The 13,923-nt window shown below is 37.3% G+C and overlaps 1 protein-coding gene across 2 annotated transcripts in view; it reads right to left on the minus strand.

Moving 5' to 3' along the window:
• Positions 1-2,019: 2,019 nt before the first annotated feature.
• The window catches only part of BTAF1 (B-TFIID TATA-box binding protein associated factor 1), a 43,055-nt gene continuing 31,151 nt past the window's right edge, over positions 2,020-13,923 (minus strand). For both annotated transcript variants that reach the window (XM_041415478.1, XM_041415477.1), the window contains 15 exons: positions 13,135-13,336; positions 12,506-12,654; positions 10,004-10,156; positions 9,393-9,514; positions 9,019-9,186; positions 8,756-8,833; positions 8,546-8,675; positions 7,741-7,882; positions 7,447-7,577; positions 6,894-7,019; positions 6,020-6,172; positions 5,234-5,445; positions 4,918-5,077; positions 4,174-4,344; positions 2,020-3,935 (listed from right to left, as the gene is read on the minus strand). In XM_041415478.1, coding sequence (XP_041271412.1) covers positions 3,789-3,935; positions 4,174-4,344; positions 4,918-5,077; positions 5,234-5,445; positions 6,020-6,172; positions 6,894-7,019; positions 7,447-7,577; positions 7,741-7,882; positions 8,546-8,675; positions 8,756-8,833; positions 9,019-9,186; positions 9,393-9,514; positions 10,004-10,156; positions 12,506-12,654; positions 13,135-13,336 — 2,244 coding nt within the window. In that variant the 3' untranslated portion in view covers positions 2,020-3,788. The remainder of the gene's footprint in view (positions 3,936-4,173; positions 4,345-4,917; positions 5,078-5,233; positions 5,446-6,019; positions 6,173-6,893; positions 7,020-7,446; positions 7,578-7,740; positions 7,883-8,545; positions 8,676-8,755; positions 8,834-9,018; positions 9,187-9,392; positions 9,515-10,003; positions 10,157-12,505; positions 12,655-13,134; positions 13,337-13,923) is intronic.

Genomic DNA, 13,923 nt, shown 5'->3' on the forward strand with positions numbered 1-13,923 from the left:
TTCAAAGAACTTTCCTTGAGAGTAATTCACTTAAGTGTGATTTGAAAAATAATGTTTACTCTAAAGCATTCTCTGCCTGGTTTAAAGAAAGAACTCCATCTTCCAAGCTTTTGATTACAAAGCAAATTAGCACAAGTCAGTTACTGCTGTGATCCTTAAGAGCTTTAAAGCTTGCCCTATGCCAAAGCTCTATTAACACTGCACACCAAGCTAGATTTAACACTACATTATTTACCATATGTAAGAAAGGTAATAAAAACTTTGGTATGTCAAGGTAATAAAAACTTAGAAGTTTTCCACAGTTGCTAATATGGCCTAAAAGTTGCCCTACTTCTGTTTGAATTAAGGCTTGTTTAGAAACGTGTGCTCTGTGCCTTACAACCTGCAGAACCACGAGACAGTAGGAAAGTTGGGGATACCACTAATGGCTAATGTAAGCATTTGTCTTTAAATCTAGTAATCTTAAGGTAAAATATAAGATTTGTAAAGATAATGGACTATCTTTCAAAAGACTCAACTTGAACTAATTTGAGTTAAACTAAATCACTGTGTATTCCTTGGCTATTCAGCATAATTTTGCTTTCAGCAAGCTTAAGGAAAAAAAAAACATACAAAAGCATTAGGGAGAAGGATAAAAAAAACCAACCTAGAAACCTGCAATAGTTATAAGTAAATTTGCAGAAAGCAAGCAGCTTCCTGCCTAAGTGAATTCCAAATATAACATGCATGGAGAAAGTTAAACTAGGAATTCAATCTAACAAGTCTAAGTACAACAGACACAGCAGAAGGTGTGTTTATGCAGACCTGGTGCATGTTTGCAGAAGGTAGTTCTCCATTTACTTTTAAGCAGGATTTCAAGCAGTCCTTAAGTTTGGTTGGAAAGCAGCACTATGTGTACACTTGTTTCAAAGTCATTTCTTCCAGCCCAGAATGTGGTCACCAGTCAGAGGTACTTAGTTTTTTCACAGGTTAGCAAGCTCTGAATCAGGAACCACATTAATTTGGAGGTCTGGTTTTGGTAACTATTAATGGATTTTTTGATGCTATTAAATTATGAGAGAGACTAGTTTTAACTCAGTGCAAATTACACACAATGCATCAAATCTTGAGTATGAGGCAGTGGAGAAGGCTGCCCAGAGAAGTTACGGATGCCCCCCCCGGAAGTGTTCAGGGACAGGTTGAACAGATCTTGGAGCAATCTGGTGTAGTGGAAGGTGTCCCTGCCCATGGAAGGGCTTTGGAACTGGATGATCTTTAGGGCTGCTTCCAACCCAAAGCATTCTAAGCCTATGCATGGTTCTACTCAGTTCATGTTTCTTTGGGCCTCCAGTGACTCCACCTGCAGTCAGTCAAGGCTTTAGGCTGTATCCTCATTAGCAAGTAACAGCCTGTACTAGGGGCAGAGCTGGAGAGCAAAATGGTTGAGAATCTGATATACTTGAAGGTTTCATTTCAGCCTAGAAATAAGTAAACTTACCTATTCCAGCCCAGATCCTGGTCTGATCCAGCTGAACACCCATTAAAGAGATCAAATGCAGTTAGAAGCATTGTAAGAGCTATTTCTTGCTGGAGTTTTGCTGTAAGCAAATCCATTTTGTGCACTGAGGACACTGCACAAACAACCCAGATCTTGGCAAATATTCTGCTAGTTTGAAAAGCACAGAAGAGCTTTTTGTTAAATATTAAGGTAACAAAATCTAATTTTTTATATAGTTGGTGCAGTGTTCCTGTTGTGTTACATTTCAAAGCATTAATTCACATTACACTTAAGATCAGCCAGTACATACAATAATCTGGAAATAATTATTGTAGGTTCTGCCTTTCTCTGTTTTTCAGGTGCAGGAGTCTTCTTGATGTGATATCCAAGAGAGCCATCACTAAAATTATTATGGTTCCATAGCAACCACAATGTGATAAATAACTGGCTTTAAAAAGTCCTAGGCTATTTCTTTTCCAACAGGACCCAAAGAGTTTCTTACCACTGCACCTAATAAAACTCTTGAAGAAAAACATATGCAATTTTTACCACTAAAGAATTTTTATTCAAATATCTTGTTATTTCTAGGCACTATCACCAAATTACTGCACCAAGTTATCTTCAAGTACGCATTATTCCAGCATTGTAACTTCTCTGCAAACACCACCAAGCCCCATCTTGTCTCCCCTGCTTGGATCATCAGCTGAAAGCACAACAGAAATAGTCTGAAGGTAGAAATTAATCAGTATAATACTCAATCTAGCTGTAATTTCCAAAAGCATTATGTTTTTTGTACAGCCAGATAAGTCTTCCCTACAGAAACAAAACTAAACATGGACAAACCCAACATGCAACTTATATATTCCCAGTTTGTTTTATTTTCATGGAATGCTAATTTAGTTACAATCTGGCAGTTCATAACTACTGAAATGTGACATTAATTCTTCTCCAATGCTATAGAATTGTCTTGATTTATATAGTTTTAAAACAATCTTATTTTACAATAGTTGAGGTCTCTGGTGGTTTTTACGCTCTGATGCTTAAGCACACAGCAAGCTATAAACCTTAGGTTTTATATTTATACATATATTCTATGTCTTCAGACAACTGCTGTAAGTTATCTATAACTTAATATTTATAAAAAGTGCATATACTGGTACATATGCACATCTAGAAACACACTTTTATACTGCCTCCCTTTTTTATAAAAGGCTGCATAACATACAGCCGTATTATTCTCACTCACTGCTATTAAAGTCTTCTACTATCTTTGTTACACAACTTTAACTATTCCATTACCTCAAACTGAATGTAGGCATTTCTACGTATATCTTCTAAAGAAAAAAAGTCCTCCCTATTCCTTTAAGAAGCTTTAAATCATGCATTGGTTTAGTACACAGTCACTCTTAGCATGGATTTTAGAATCCTAGACAGTGTAAAATCTACTTCTGGAAAATGTCTGTCTGTTTATTTAATTTCTTCTTTTAGTTACAAAAAATATATAGGATTGAAACATATGGAATACATGCATCTCTCAAAGTGGCTATATTTTAGCCTTATAGATAAATTAAAAAAGTACACCCCTGCTAACAGGATGCAAACATGGCATCAAATAGGCCATTACCTGTATTTAATAGAGCTCATTACATTAAAAAGTTCAAGTCAGCTGTTCTCACAAGATGGTGTCAAAAGACTGAAGAGCATGATATATATATATATAGACAATATACAAAGGTGGGTGCACAGGCCTAATGCCATTCCATTTTTCAATACTTTCAAGGCTTCTAGGCTTTGCCTCTGGTGATGTAACTCCTGAAATGATCTGAATGAAAGCTTATGTTGAAAACTGCTTTTTAAATATACCATAAAAGCAACTTGTGTTTAAAAGAAAAATGTACACTGAACAACCTGAAGTACTCACTGAAACAACTGTACAAAACTATAATAGATACAGAAAGAAATAATGGTGGACTTAACTGCAAACACAAGTCACACTTGTTAACAGATGTAAAAACCTGCTTTGTTTTAATTCTTCTACCAAGTAAGAATTTGCAGCTGTTCAGAACAAGTAAAATTTGAACCACCTCACAAAGTTTACATTTAAAGTTTTTATACAGTGCAAACGTTTAAGACAGAATAACTTCCCAGTGAAACAGCTGACACTACTTCATGCCAGTCTTTTGAAGATTCTTCTTTCAGTAAGTCTATTTACACATTAAGCTAAAGGTTCACTCTATATGCTTTGAAGTTTGCTGAATATCAGCAGAAAAGTATGTGAACTAGCAGCAGTTGTATTACAAATATGTGGTGGTTACTTTAATGAATGCATAAAGTTTTCAAGACTGTATTCAGTGTCATACTGCTCTTGATCCCATAGTTCTCCAAGGTTTTCGAGTACTGATTTCATTGATGCTTTCCCAGAAGAGGTAGAGGTATCTGCTTTTTCAGTTTTGCCATCCTTCACAAAAGAAAAAAAAAATCCTGTTAATATACAGAATAATGTTTTCAAGAATCTAGTAAGTTCTTCAAGTCTGATAATTCTTCTGGGGAAATATCACTTCCTCCTGTTGTTCAGAGAGCTGTCTACTATTCATCAGTCCAACTTAAAGTGTTCGTGTGATTAAATTTTACATTTCAAAGCAAAGCTTTTCCCTAAGCTGACTATTTTTGGTAGGTATTTGTAAAACTTTCTTTACCTTGTCAAGAGTGAACAGATCAAGAAGCTGCTCTGTTCCCATGCTCTGTAGGCTTGCATTTTCTTGGCTGATCACTGTATTTGCAATATTCATTTTGAACTTTTGAAGACCCATGATCTTCTCTTCCAGAGTTCCTCTGGTTATCAGGCGATATACATTAACAACACGTTTCTGAAACAAAAAAACCCACACTTAGCTAAAAAGTATCTTAGGTGTTCAGGAAAGCATAAGCTTTTGGTGTTTATCATGGACAGTCTAGAAGCAGTTTGGCTTGGAGCTACCCTTCAGTAACTCTACTCAGTCTGACAGACATTAGATGGAAAGCACAAGACTGTGCCACTACATAGAAGAAGCATCTTCAGTTGCCTCTGTACTCTGGAAGAATTCACTGATTTTTACAGCTATAGGGGAAGACTACGAGCAGTCATTCTTGCCCGAACTTGCACCAGAGAAGGACAACCATGTGGCCTGTCCCTTCAGTTCCTTGGCTCAATCCTCAGTCATCTCTTCCTCCACCAAAGGGTGATTCTTGTCTGGCCTCTCCCCAGCAGCTCAGGAAGTACAGAGGAGAAAACTTATCAAGATGGGGGCAGTAAGCACTTCAGCAGCTGGCATATTTGCAAGAAATCAGTATGAATGGAAGCTTGGTAGAAACTACAGATGTCACTGTTATATATTACAAACTCTCTCAAGCAAGTTCAGCATGAGAAAAGCCACCCTTATGGGAAATGAAGAGGTTTTCACCTGCCCAATGCGATGTGCCCGATCCATGGCTTGCAGGTCTCTCATCGGGTTCCAGTCATGTTCCACAAACACAACTGTGTCAGCCCCTGTCAAGTTAAGTCCCAGTCCACCAACATGAGTGGTGAGCAAAAGAACATCTATAGACGGGTCATTATTAAACCTGCACACAAGAAAAAGTTAAGCATGGTAAGTTCCATTTAAATAAAGAATTTATGAATCTCATCTACTTTGAGGCAGACAAAAACCCAATTTTGCACCATATAAATACAGTTCTTCAAAGTAGGCCTCACACTGGTTATGAGGGGGTAACACATACCGGGAAACAATGGAATGTCTCTGCCCAGCAGGAATGCTGCCATCGAGTCGCAGGTACGTAACTGAAGGTAACTGAGGTCTGAGAAGATCATGCTCCACTATATCCAGCATACTCTTCAGCTGACAGAAGATAAGCACTCTGTGCTGGGCCACAACTGCTTCTGTACCACTTTCTGAAGATCCACCATTCCCCAAACCACAGTCTAGCAGCAGCTTTAAGTAAAAGAACATTAAAGTGTGTCATTAAAATGACTGTAGAGCTCATGAAAATATTGACATTCATTGATTATCAAATGTAGAAATTAGGGAAGCAAACTGCAGAAGGAAGTATCGAAATGACAGTCACTTAAATGGCAAGAAGGCAAAGTTTGGCTTCCCTGTCAAACTATGAAAAGCTTAAGAGTCATTAAAAAACAAAACCCCACTTTTCTATTGTAAGTAAAGCTATGGTAATACAATCTAACTTTAGCAAGGAAGAAGCCTCCTGTGTAATAAAAATGAAAAAAATTCTGCAACAAGAGGGACAAGAATAAAATAGAAGCAAAGTTTTTTATATGCCAACAAGTTATATAAACATCATCTCCATGAAGATTGTGTTTCCCCCTCCCTCTTAAATTATCGGAGAAAATAGGGCATATCCCTGAAACACCCTTGCATTCTTTTTCATTTACTACTTAATTTTATTAAAAAGATTTTCCACATTGATGAAATCTTAAATAAAACATCTTAAACTGTAACAGCAGTAGAGACATTAGGGGAATTTAAGGCACAACCAATGTCCACTCACTTGTTTCAAAGCAGACAGCTTAGGTGCATGTTGGATGTCTCGAAGGGATGAATTCTGAGCTGCAAGTTGCTCTGTAATTCTCTTGTATTCTGGATGCTGCGTTGTGAGCACTAATGCTGGATGGTTGCAGAGCTTCCGTAAGTACTGCAATGCCTTTAATTATTTAAGAAATGAAGTTCGAAGAAATAATAAGCAAGAACAGTTATAGAAAATGGACTAACAGAATTAACTAAGTACAGGGCTCTGCTGCATTCCACAATCTGGACTTCATGGTGTATTTTCAAAGTTGCACATTTAAAACCTTAATTTCAAATTGTATCCAAACACTGTTACACTCATTGTGATCTTGGTCCCTTCTTTCAGGAAAAATGCAAGGATGACCATTTCCCACACTTTCACCTGTGTCTGCAATAGAGGAAATGGCTGTGGGAGAAGTTTGAGAATAATTGTTTCCCATTAACCAAGAGTTAATCTTCAATTCTATAAGATCATGAACCTTCATAAATTCAGATCTTAAGGAAACCTTTTGTCCATGTTTTAGAATCTCAATGTTGAAGTGTAAGAGCTGATACAGTCAGAATTACTTCCCTCATTCTGAGGTTTTGCTCTAGTTTTTACAAGATCCACAAAATAGTTGTACACCAGCTGAGCAGATCACATTAAAAATGAGGCAGTGTTATGCTTCATAAGACACAAACCCATAATTTAAACATAACAGCTATACTTCACATTCCAGCCATAAATAGTCTACTTAGATCATATGACCACAAATGTCTAAGTTTAGTATTTTGATTTTAATTTTTTACTAAATCTATAAATACAGTTATCAAAAATGTACGTACTAGGTAATAAAAATTACTGAAAAAATTCGTACCTGAAATACATGACCTGTAGATTTAAGCTTTGGTTTTTCAGTTTCTTCATTCAATGAAATTGAAGAAACTGTTTCATCAATATCACATTTGGCACGAGACTTGGCAAAATCTTCGTAAAGCTGAACCTGCAGACCAGACAAGAGAATGGGTGTGTTTTTTTCTGACAGAAGACAGTCCTATTTAGAGTTTAGTTTCAAGTTAAAATTCAGAATTATCATACATCAAAAAAGCTATTTCATATGCAACGGAAGATAAACAAGAAGATAAACAGAAGAGAAACAACAGAATCTCTTGCCATTTATTTTCTTTCAACTTGGAAAGTATTATTGAAAAACAGTCTGCAGATGTCTACATGTTGTTCCTGAACAATGCTCAAAATTAAGCTCTAGAAATACTCTATTACTACAGGACTGGAATTGGTGTTTTAAACACATACTAAAAAATTCTTTTTAGTACATCCAGAGAACGTTAGATTGACAAAGGAATACAGAAGTCATATCTTTGGTCTTAACTGTGCTGAAAAATAATCTTTCAGCCACTTTTTAAGCATACCTGTAGAGGACTGAGAATACAGTAATAATCTTGAATAATTTTGGGTGGAAGATCTTGCAGCACATCCTCTTTCATTCTCCTTAGCAGGAATGGCAGGACTTGGCGGTGCAGAGCTTCCATTGCAAGTACTCCTAGTGAGGGCAACAGCACCAGTGTTTTAGAAGAAAAACATTTTTCAAAACATTCAGCTCCCCCTCAATCTCTCATGTTAGAAATAACCACACTTCTTTTCATTAGCAGTTCTCATTTGAAGGGCTAAAACAAAACCACAAAGATTAAACATTTCATTCTTACCAGCCTCTTGTTCTCGACTGGAGCTTCGGGCATCTCTGCTGGCCAGGATTGGTTTGCCATAACGAGCTGCAAATTGGCGTTCAGTGCCCAAGAATCCTGGCATTAGGAAGTCAAACAACGACCACAACTCTAAGACATTGTTCTGAACATAAAAGAAACATTTGATAAATTATTTTCATAAGTAATAAGTTGTTGCAAGGTATCAGAAAATATTTCCATACATATTTAAAACCCTACAAACTTCACACTACAACCCAGTCCCAAGCTCCTGGAGCTTGATTGCTCTTTCATCCATCTGAGTAACAGAAATACCTCTGCATGCACTTGAATCTATAAATGGACTTTCCACTGTGTCCACTGCCTTAAGCCACACCCAGTGTCTTCCTGGTTAACAAAACCCAGGACACACCAGTGGTCTTAGTCCTGGCGAGACAGATACTGCACAGCCAAGTCATTCGGACAAAGCTCAAGATCTGGAGCTCTTAGGATTGAGTTTCCTGCTAATTTACTTGAGGCATAGGGAAACAGGTCTCTTCCCTGCCTGACACTTCAAGAGGAAGTGGTAGAGAAAGTCTTGCTGCCAACTTTTGAACCCCATTAATAACACAAAACTTGCATTCATTCCCCTATACACAGGTATACCAGGAAAGGGAAAAGATGTTGTTTTGAGCATTTAGAAATGAAAAGCTGTTTTACAATGTATACTTCGAACAAGATGATTGTTAAAAGGTGCAATAAAACTGAGTGCAAGATAGACCCATCTTGTTTGTTTTCTACTATTCATCTAAAATAGAAAATCAGTTACCTGGATTGGTGTCCCAGAAAGAATTATCCTGTAATTAGCAGTCAGCTGTTTTACTGCTTTTGACAGCTTTGTTTTTCCATTTTTAATTACATGGCCTTCATCAAGAATGCAGTAATTAAACTTAATATTTCTAGAAAAGAAGAACACAGACTTAAGTAGCATTTAAAATTCTAAGGTATTAAAAACCTCAGAAAACAAGCCAATTCTTACCTGAAGAAGTCAATGTCATTTCTTACAACATCATATGAAGCCACTATGAGATTGTGTCTTTTCACCTGGTGTTGCAACCTTAAGAAAAAAAATGAGGAATTAATCAAAGTGTACCTTAGACGTTATTACTTCAGCCTTTAAAAATACCACCACAAATGTTCCCATGCCCACAGACTATGCTTCAGCAGTAGTGGTAAAGTAAATTGAAAAATTCCTTGTGTGATATTTTACTCTAAACCAGTTAGAAATGCAAGATGGGTTACCTTGCTCTCTCAGTAGGAGGTCCTGTATAGTGCAGTGGATTAAGATATTCTTTTGAGCAAAATTTGCCCACTTCATCCACCCAGTGTCCTGTGAGTGTAGGAGGACACACCACCAAGGAGGGAAGAGGAACACTGTCCACCAGTTTTGTTCTTGCATATTCCTGAGCCCTTGAAGAGGTTAAAATACAGTTTAAAAAATTGTGTTTCACAGAAGAGTTGAAGTGGGAAGGGACCTGTGAAGACCACCTGGTCCAAACCCCCCTATCCAAGCACAGCCACCTACAGTCACAGCTGCCCAGGACTATGTCAAGATTCATTACCACACAAGACTTATCTATCATTAAAGTCTAAGAATGTGATTTGTTTAAGCTTACCTGAGGCAATGATCACCTGCAAGAATGCAAATGGATTGTAAAGTTTTTCCTAAGCCCATGTCATCACAAAGAATTCCATGAAGTTTGTATTTATTGAGAAATGCAAGCCAGTTCACTCCATCCTGAAATCAGAAAAGGAGAGTGCCTCAAGTAAAACCTGGCTTTTTGCTAGTTGAGCTTCAGTTCACACATCCATATATTCCATGACCCAGCACCATCAAACTAGGAGCTGGTTTCCCACTACAAATGCATCCACTACAGCCCACTCACTAAAAGCAGGGGGAATTAAAGGAAAAACAAACACCCAAATGGTACAGTGAGGCCTGGCTTTGCAGTGGTGGGCTGCCACAGTCAGTGTCAGCAAGGCACAGCCCACTGGTCATTCCCAGAAAAAAGACAAAACCCAGAAAGGGGAAAAAACCCCACCAGAAACAGTATAAGAAGCATGCATTACTTTATTTATTCTTCCTTACCCTGAGTCCAAGACACACATGACACAACTGAAACCAAACACTCAAAAAATCCACAAGAAAAATGTATCTGAACAACTCCTACTATCCCATGAAACAATATCAGACTGGAACTTTAAAAATAAAAGTATAAGCTGTTACCTGCTGGTATTTTCTGAGCTCTGCTTTGATTGGTACTGGAATTTCATAGTTTTCCAGTTTTTTTCCATCCAGTAATTGTTCCAGAAAGTGACGTTCTTTAGCCTTCATTCTGATTAATTCTTCAGACATGTTTGGTGGGTCTGGTATACCAGCCTAGGGTAACATTTTTAAAGCAGTCATGTAAAGGCTATAGGATTTAACTGCCACACAGAAGAGAAGAACTTAAACCTCATACTACTCAAGACATTTTAAACACACAGTAAAGATCCGCAGTCTTCTCAACTGTATGGCTCTAAACTCAGAATTTAAATACTATATTTAGCTATACTTGTTTGATTACTTACAGGTCAACACATGCAGGGTTGTAAGGTGCAAGAGAAATCCTGCCCCAAAAGGACACATTGAAAAGATTGATACAAATTACACAAGAGATAGAAAACTCTGGTCATGCTGCTAAGAGTCTACAGAGACTGAGCTATTCTACCTCTAATCAGAGGGTTTATCTGGCTGGCTAGAGAATCCTATGACACCCACTCCTCTTGAGCCACAAGCTACCATCCAACGTTTGATAGATTTTTCTCCCACTCAGCAAAATTAGATCTAAAGTGATAGTGAAACCCATAGGATGAATTCAAGCAGTTGGAAACTGCTGGGAGAAAAAAAAAAAAACCTCAACCCCTCTAGGTTTGTAACAGCAGACCTTTACTTGTTAGGTACTCCTCATACCAGGCCAGAAGCCCAAAGAAGACATCTGGGGGCCAAATTTGCTACCTCTTGCTTGCTAATAACATACAGCAGCAGCAGAGGCACTGCCATTTTCCCACCATCACATCTGTCACCCCATTTTTCTGGGCCTCTTCCATTTTTTGTCAGCTTTACTTCAAAACCCATCTTACTAATCACCTACAGAGGGCTCCTGGCTAACAAAAAAAACCTCTACCAAAAAAACCTTCCACCATGTATGTGGTCAGTAAGGAGGGGGGATGTTAGTACTGCCCCATGTGATATTTAAGTACATACATACAGAGACAGCAGCCTCCTTGTTCAATGCTCTGCCTACACTCTAACCCTTTTAGAAGGGCCTACCTGCAGTATCAACACTATGGCAGGTAATTTGGTTCTAATATGTTGTCAACTTGCAACAGAATTGTTTATCAATACAAGTTTGATCAAGTTGAACATTTATCTTGCAGTCCTTCTCTCAGTTATACTTTCATTTTTATGGTCACAAGAATAATCAATTGGAGCATAAAGATGCAGGAAACAGAGCATAGTTAAGTTGCCCCAACTCACTTAATGCTATTTATTTGTTAAATTAAATACTGTTCCATGACAATACAAGTATTTTCTCTCACTATTAATCTGCTTCAGTCTATGCTTACATATTTAATATAGTTCAATATCTGATATTGAACTTAACCAGAAGGGGAAATTTGAAGGCACTTCTTCCATAACTATGCAAAAGTAATATGAAGTGATCATGCATATGCATGCAATTAATAAAACAAGTACAGTATGCTTTAAGAGATGCTCACTAAACTTTATTAAAATAGCTTTAACCCTTCTCCAAGTCCTAAGCTGTGTGTATTTCACAGGACTGCATATGAAGAAGAGCCCTGGTGCAAATGGCACTGCAATGAACGTGCTAGAAATTAAGTTCTTTGCTCACTTTCAACTTGTTGAACATCTCAGTGTAAGCACACAAAGTAAATGTGCTCCTGTTAAGGCAGTTCACTAGTTATCAGATTCTGAGGTTCTATTATGCTAAATTAAAAAGGGAAATTATAAAAAATGCATTAAGCTGGCAACTGCTTTTCATTATTGCTGTGGAAATTCTAAACTGCCTACTATTACCATCTGGTGGTCACATTAAGTTACTTAGAAGCATTGTAGTCCTTGATGCACAACATCAGAAGTTGTCTGAGGTATGCAAGTTGTAGCAGGAATGAAAGACTGAAGCAGATCTGTACTGATTAAACACTACTGCATCATACTATACAATATTTTGCCTAAATATGTAGGTGGTTTTTTGATTTTAGGAACTAGTAATAAGTGACCCTACTTACCCCCACACTATTTCTATTATTGTTATTTTTGATTTTGCTTTTAAACCAGTATTGCTTTCTTGCATTTCTCTTGACAACATACTCAGCAACACACATACCTAAGGAGAGTGCAGACAGAATGCCTAAAACTTTCAAACCTAAACTAAGAAAAGCAGCATTACACACAAAATTAATGAATCTACCATTTAATTTTGCATATACAGCTAACATGAGCTTAAAGAGAAATTTTGTTTTAACATTAAATTAGAAAATTGCTAGCACAGGGTCCAATTTTGCTCATTTTAAAGGGCACATCTTCTATTATCTGACAGGGACTCAACACCTATAAAAGCAGTTACTCATTCAGCATTTAATATGCCAGAAGCCTGGACTTTGCAGCTGGTGAGAGTGGACACAGGACAGTTCACATATCCACATACTCCCAGCTCAAGCTTACCTCAAGAGGCATCAGTCTAATCAGCGTGGCGAAGCACTGAGTGGCCATAAAACGTACACTGTTTGTCTGATCACTCATTCTACCCAGAACTGGAACCACTAAAAGAACAATGTATGGGACAATACCAACATCCAGCTGCTCCATTACACCTGGAGTGGTTATTAAGGAAATAGTTTTTAACAGTTCAGGTTTGTCTGACAAATACACACCCATGAGATTTCACACAGTAAGTAAGACTATTAAGGAAATAGTTTTTAACAGATCAGGTTTGACAAATACACACCCATGAGATTTCACACAGTAAGTAAGAGTCATTAATTGTTACACTCAGGTGAATGAAATTTCTAGTAACAAAGCAATGCAGAAGAAGGGAAGTCTGATCTACCCAATTACATTTAGCCAGCAAAGTGTTTAGTTTGAAAAACTGAATTACCTCCATCAAAACGTCACTTGGCAGATACATAAGGCCAATGGAAATAAAACTTTCTTCTGTTTCTTTCCACAGAAGAAAAAACAGCTTAATATTTGATTTCATTCCTCCTTCCATTTTTGCAGGCAACCATGTTTGTTCACCCAAACGAAACAACAGCAAAGAAGTTTCTGCATTTTTGAATACCCAATAAGGATACATGCAAGTGCTTCAATTGCACCCTCTTGTTTGGTGTTGTCATCTATTGCTCCCAGCCACGGCAGAACTTTCTCTAGGAAGATATTCATTGTTTCCATGGTTGCTATTTTGCTCATAACACCCACACAACGGGAAGCCATGTGTCTCACAGCAGTGCTGGGATGTTGAAGGCACATGTAAAGATGAGGCAAATGCTGTATTAACTGAACAAAAGAAAAAGGTGTGGGGATTAAAGGTTCATATGAATTATAAAAAAATTAGAGATTTTTTGAACTACAGAGTCTTTTAAAGTCATTTAAGGATGTTTAAAATGGCTCCTTTGCAAGACATAATTGTTTAAACTAAAAAATTATTTCAGAAGAAAAGACAATTTGAACATGTATTACGCCCCAATATAGATAAAATTCAGAGTAACAAAATATTCAGCATATCAGTCAAAATCAAAATTAATGAAGCCCTTAGTTAGCAAGGAAATATTTCACACTGAAAATATAGTACTAAATACCCAGAATTTTTTATTAAAGAATAAAGAATTTTTTCTTAAATACAGATGCATAGATTTAAGAATTCCAGTTAGCAAATTTGTCCTAGACTCATTCCCGTTGTGTTTAGGCAGATTAATTACTTATGTTGGGAATCTCAATAATTCTGTGTGACAAGGAGGACACCCAGAAGGAAATCTGCATCTCCCCAGCAGGGTATACATCTATGTCTGGTATGTGTATGTGTCTTCCTTTTAATCAGTGCAGATATGCTTTTGTATCAGATACCTAAACAGATGGTCAGGTTT

Source organism: Onychostruthus taczanowskii, unplaced genomic scaffold (assembly GCF_017590055.1).
Source record: "Onychostruthus taczanowskii isolate IOZ18803 unplaced genomic scaffold, ASM1759005v1 scaffold5, whole genome shotgun sequence".
Classification (NCBI taxonomy): Eukaryota; Metazoa; Chordata; class Aves; order Passeriformes; family Passeridae; genus Onychostruthus; species Onychostruthus taczanowskii.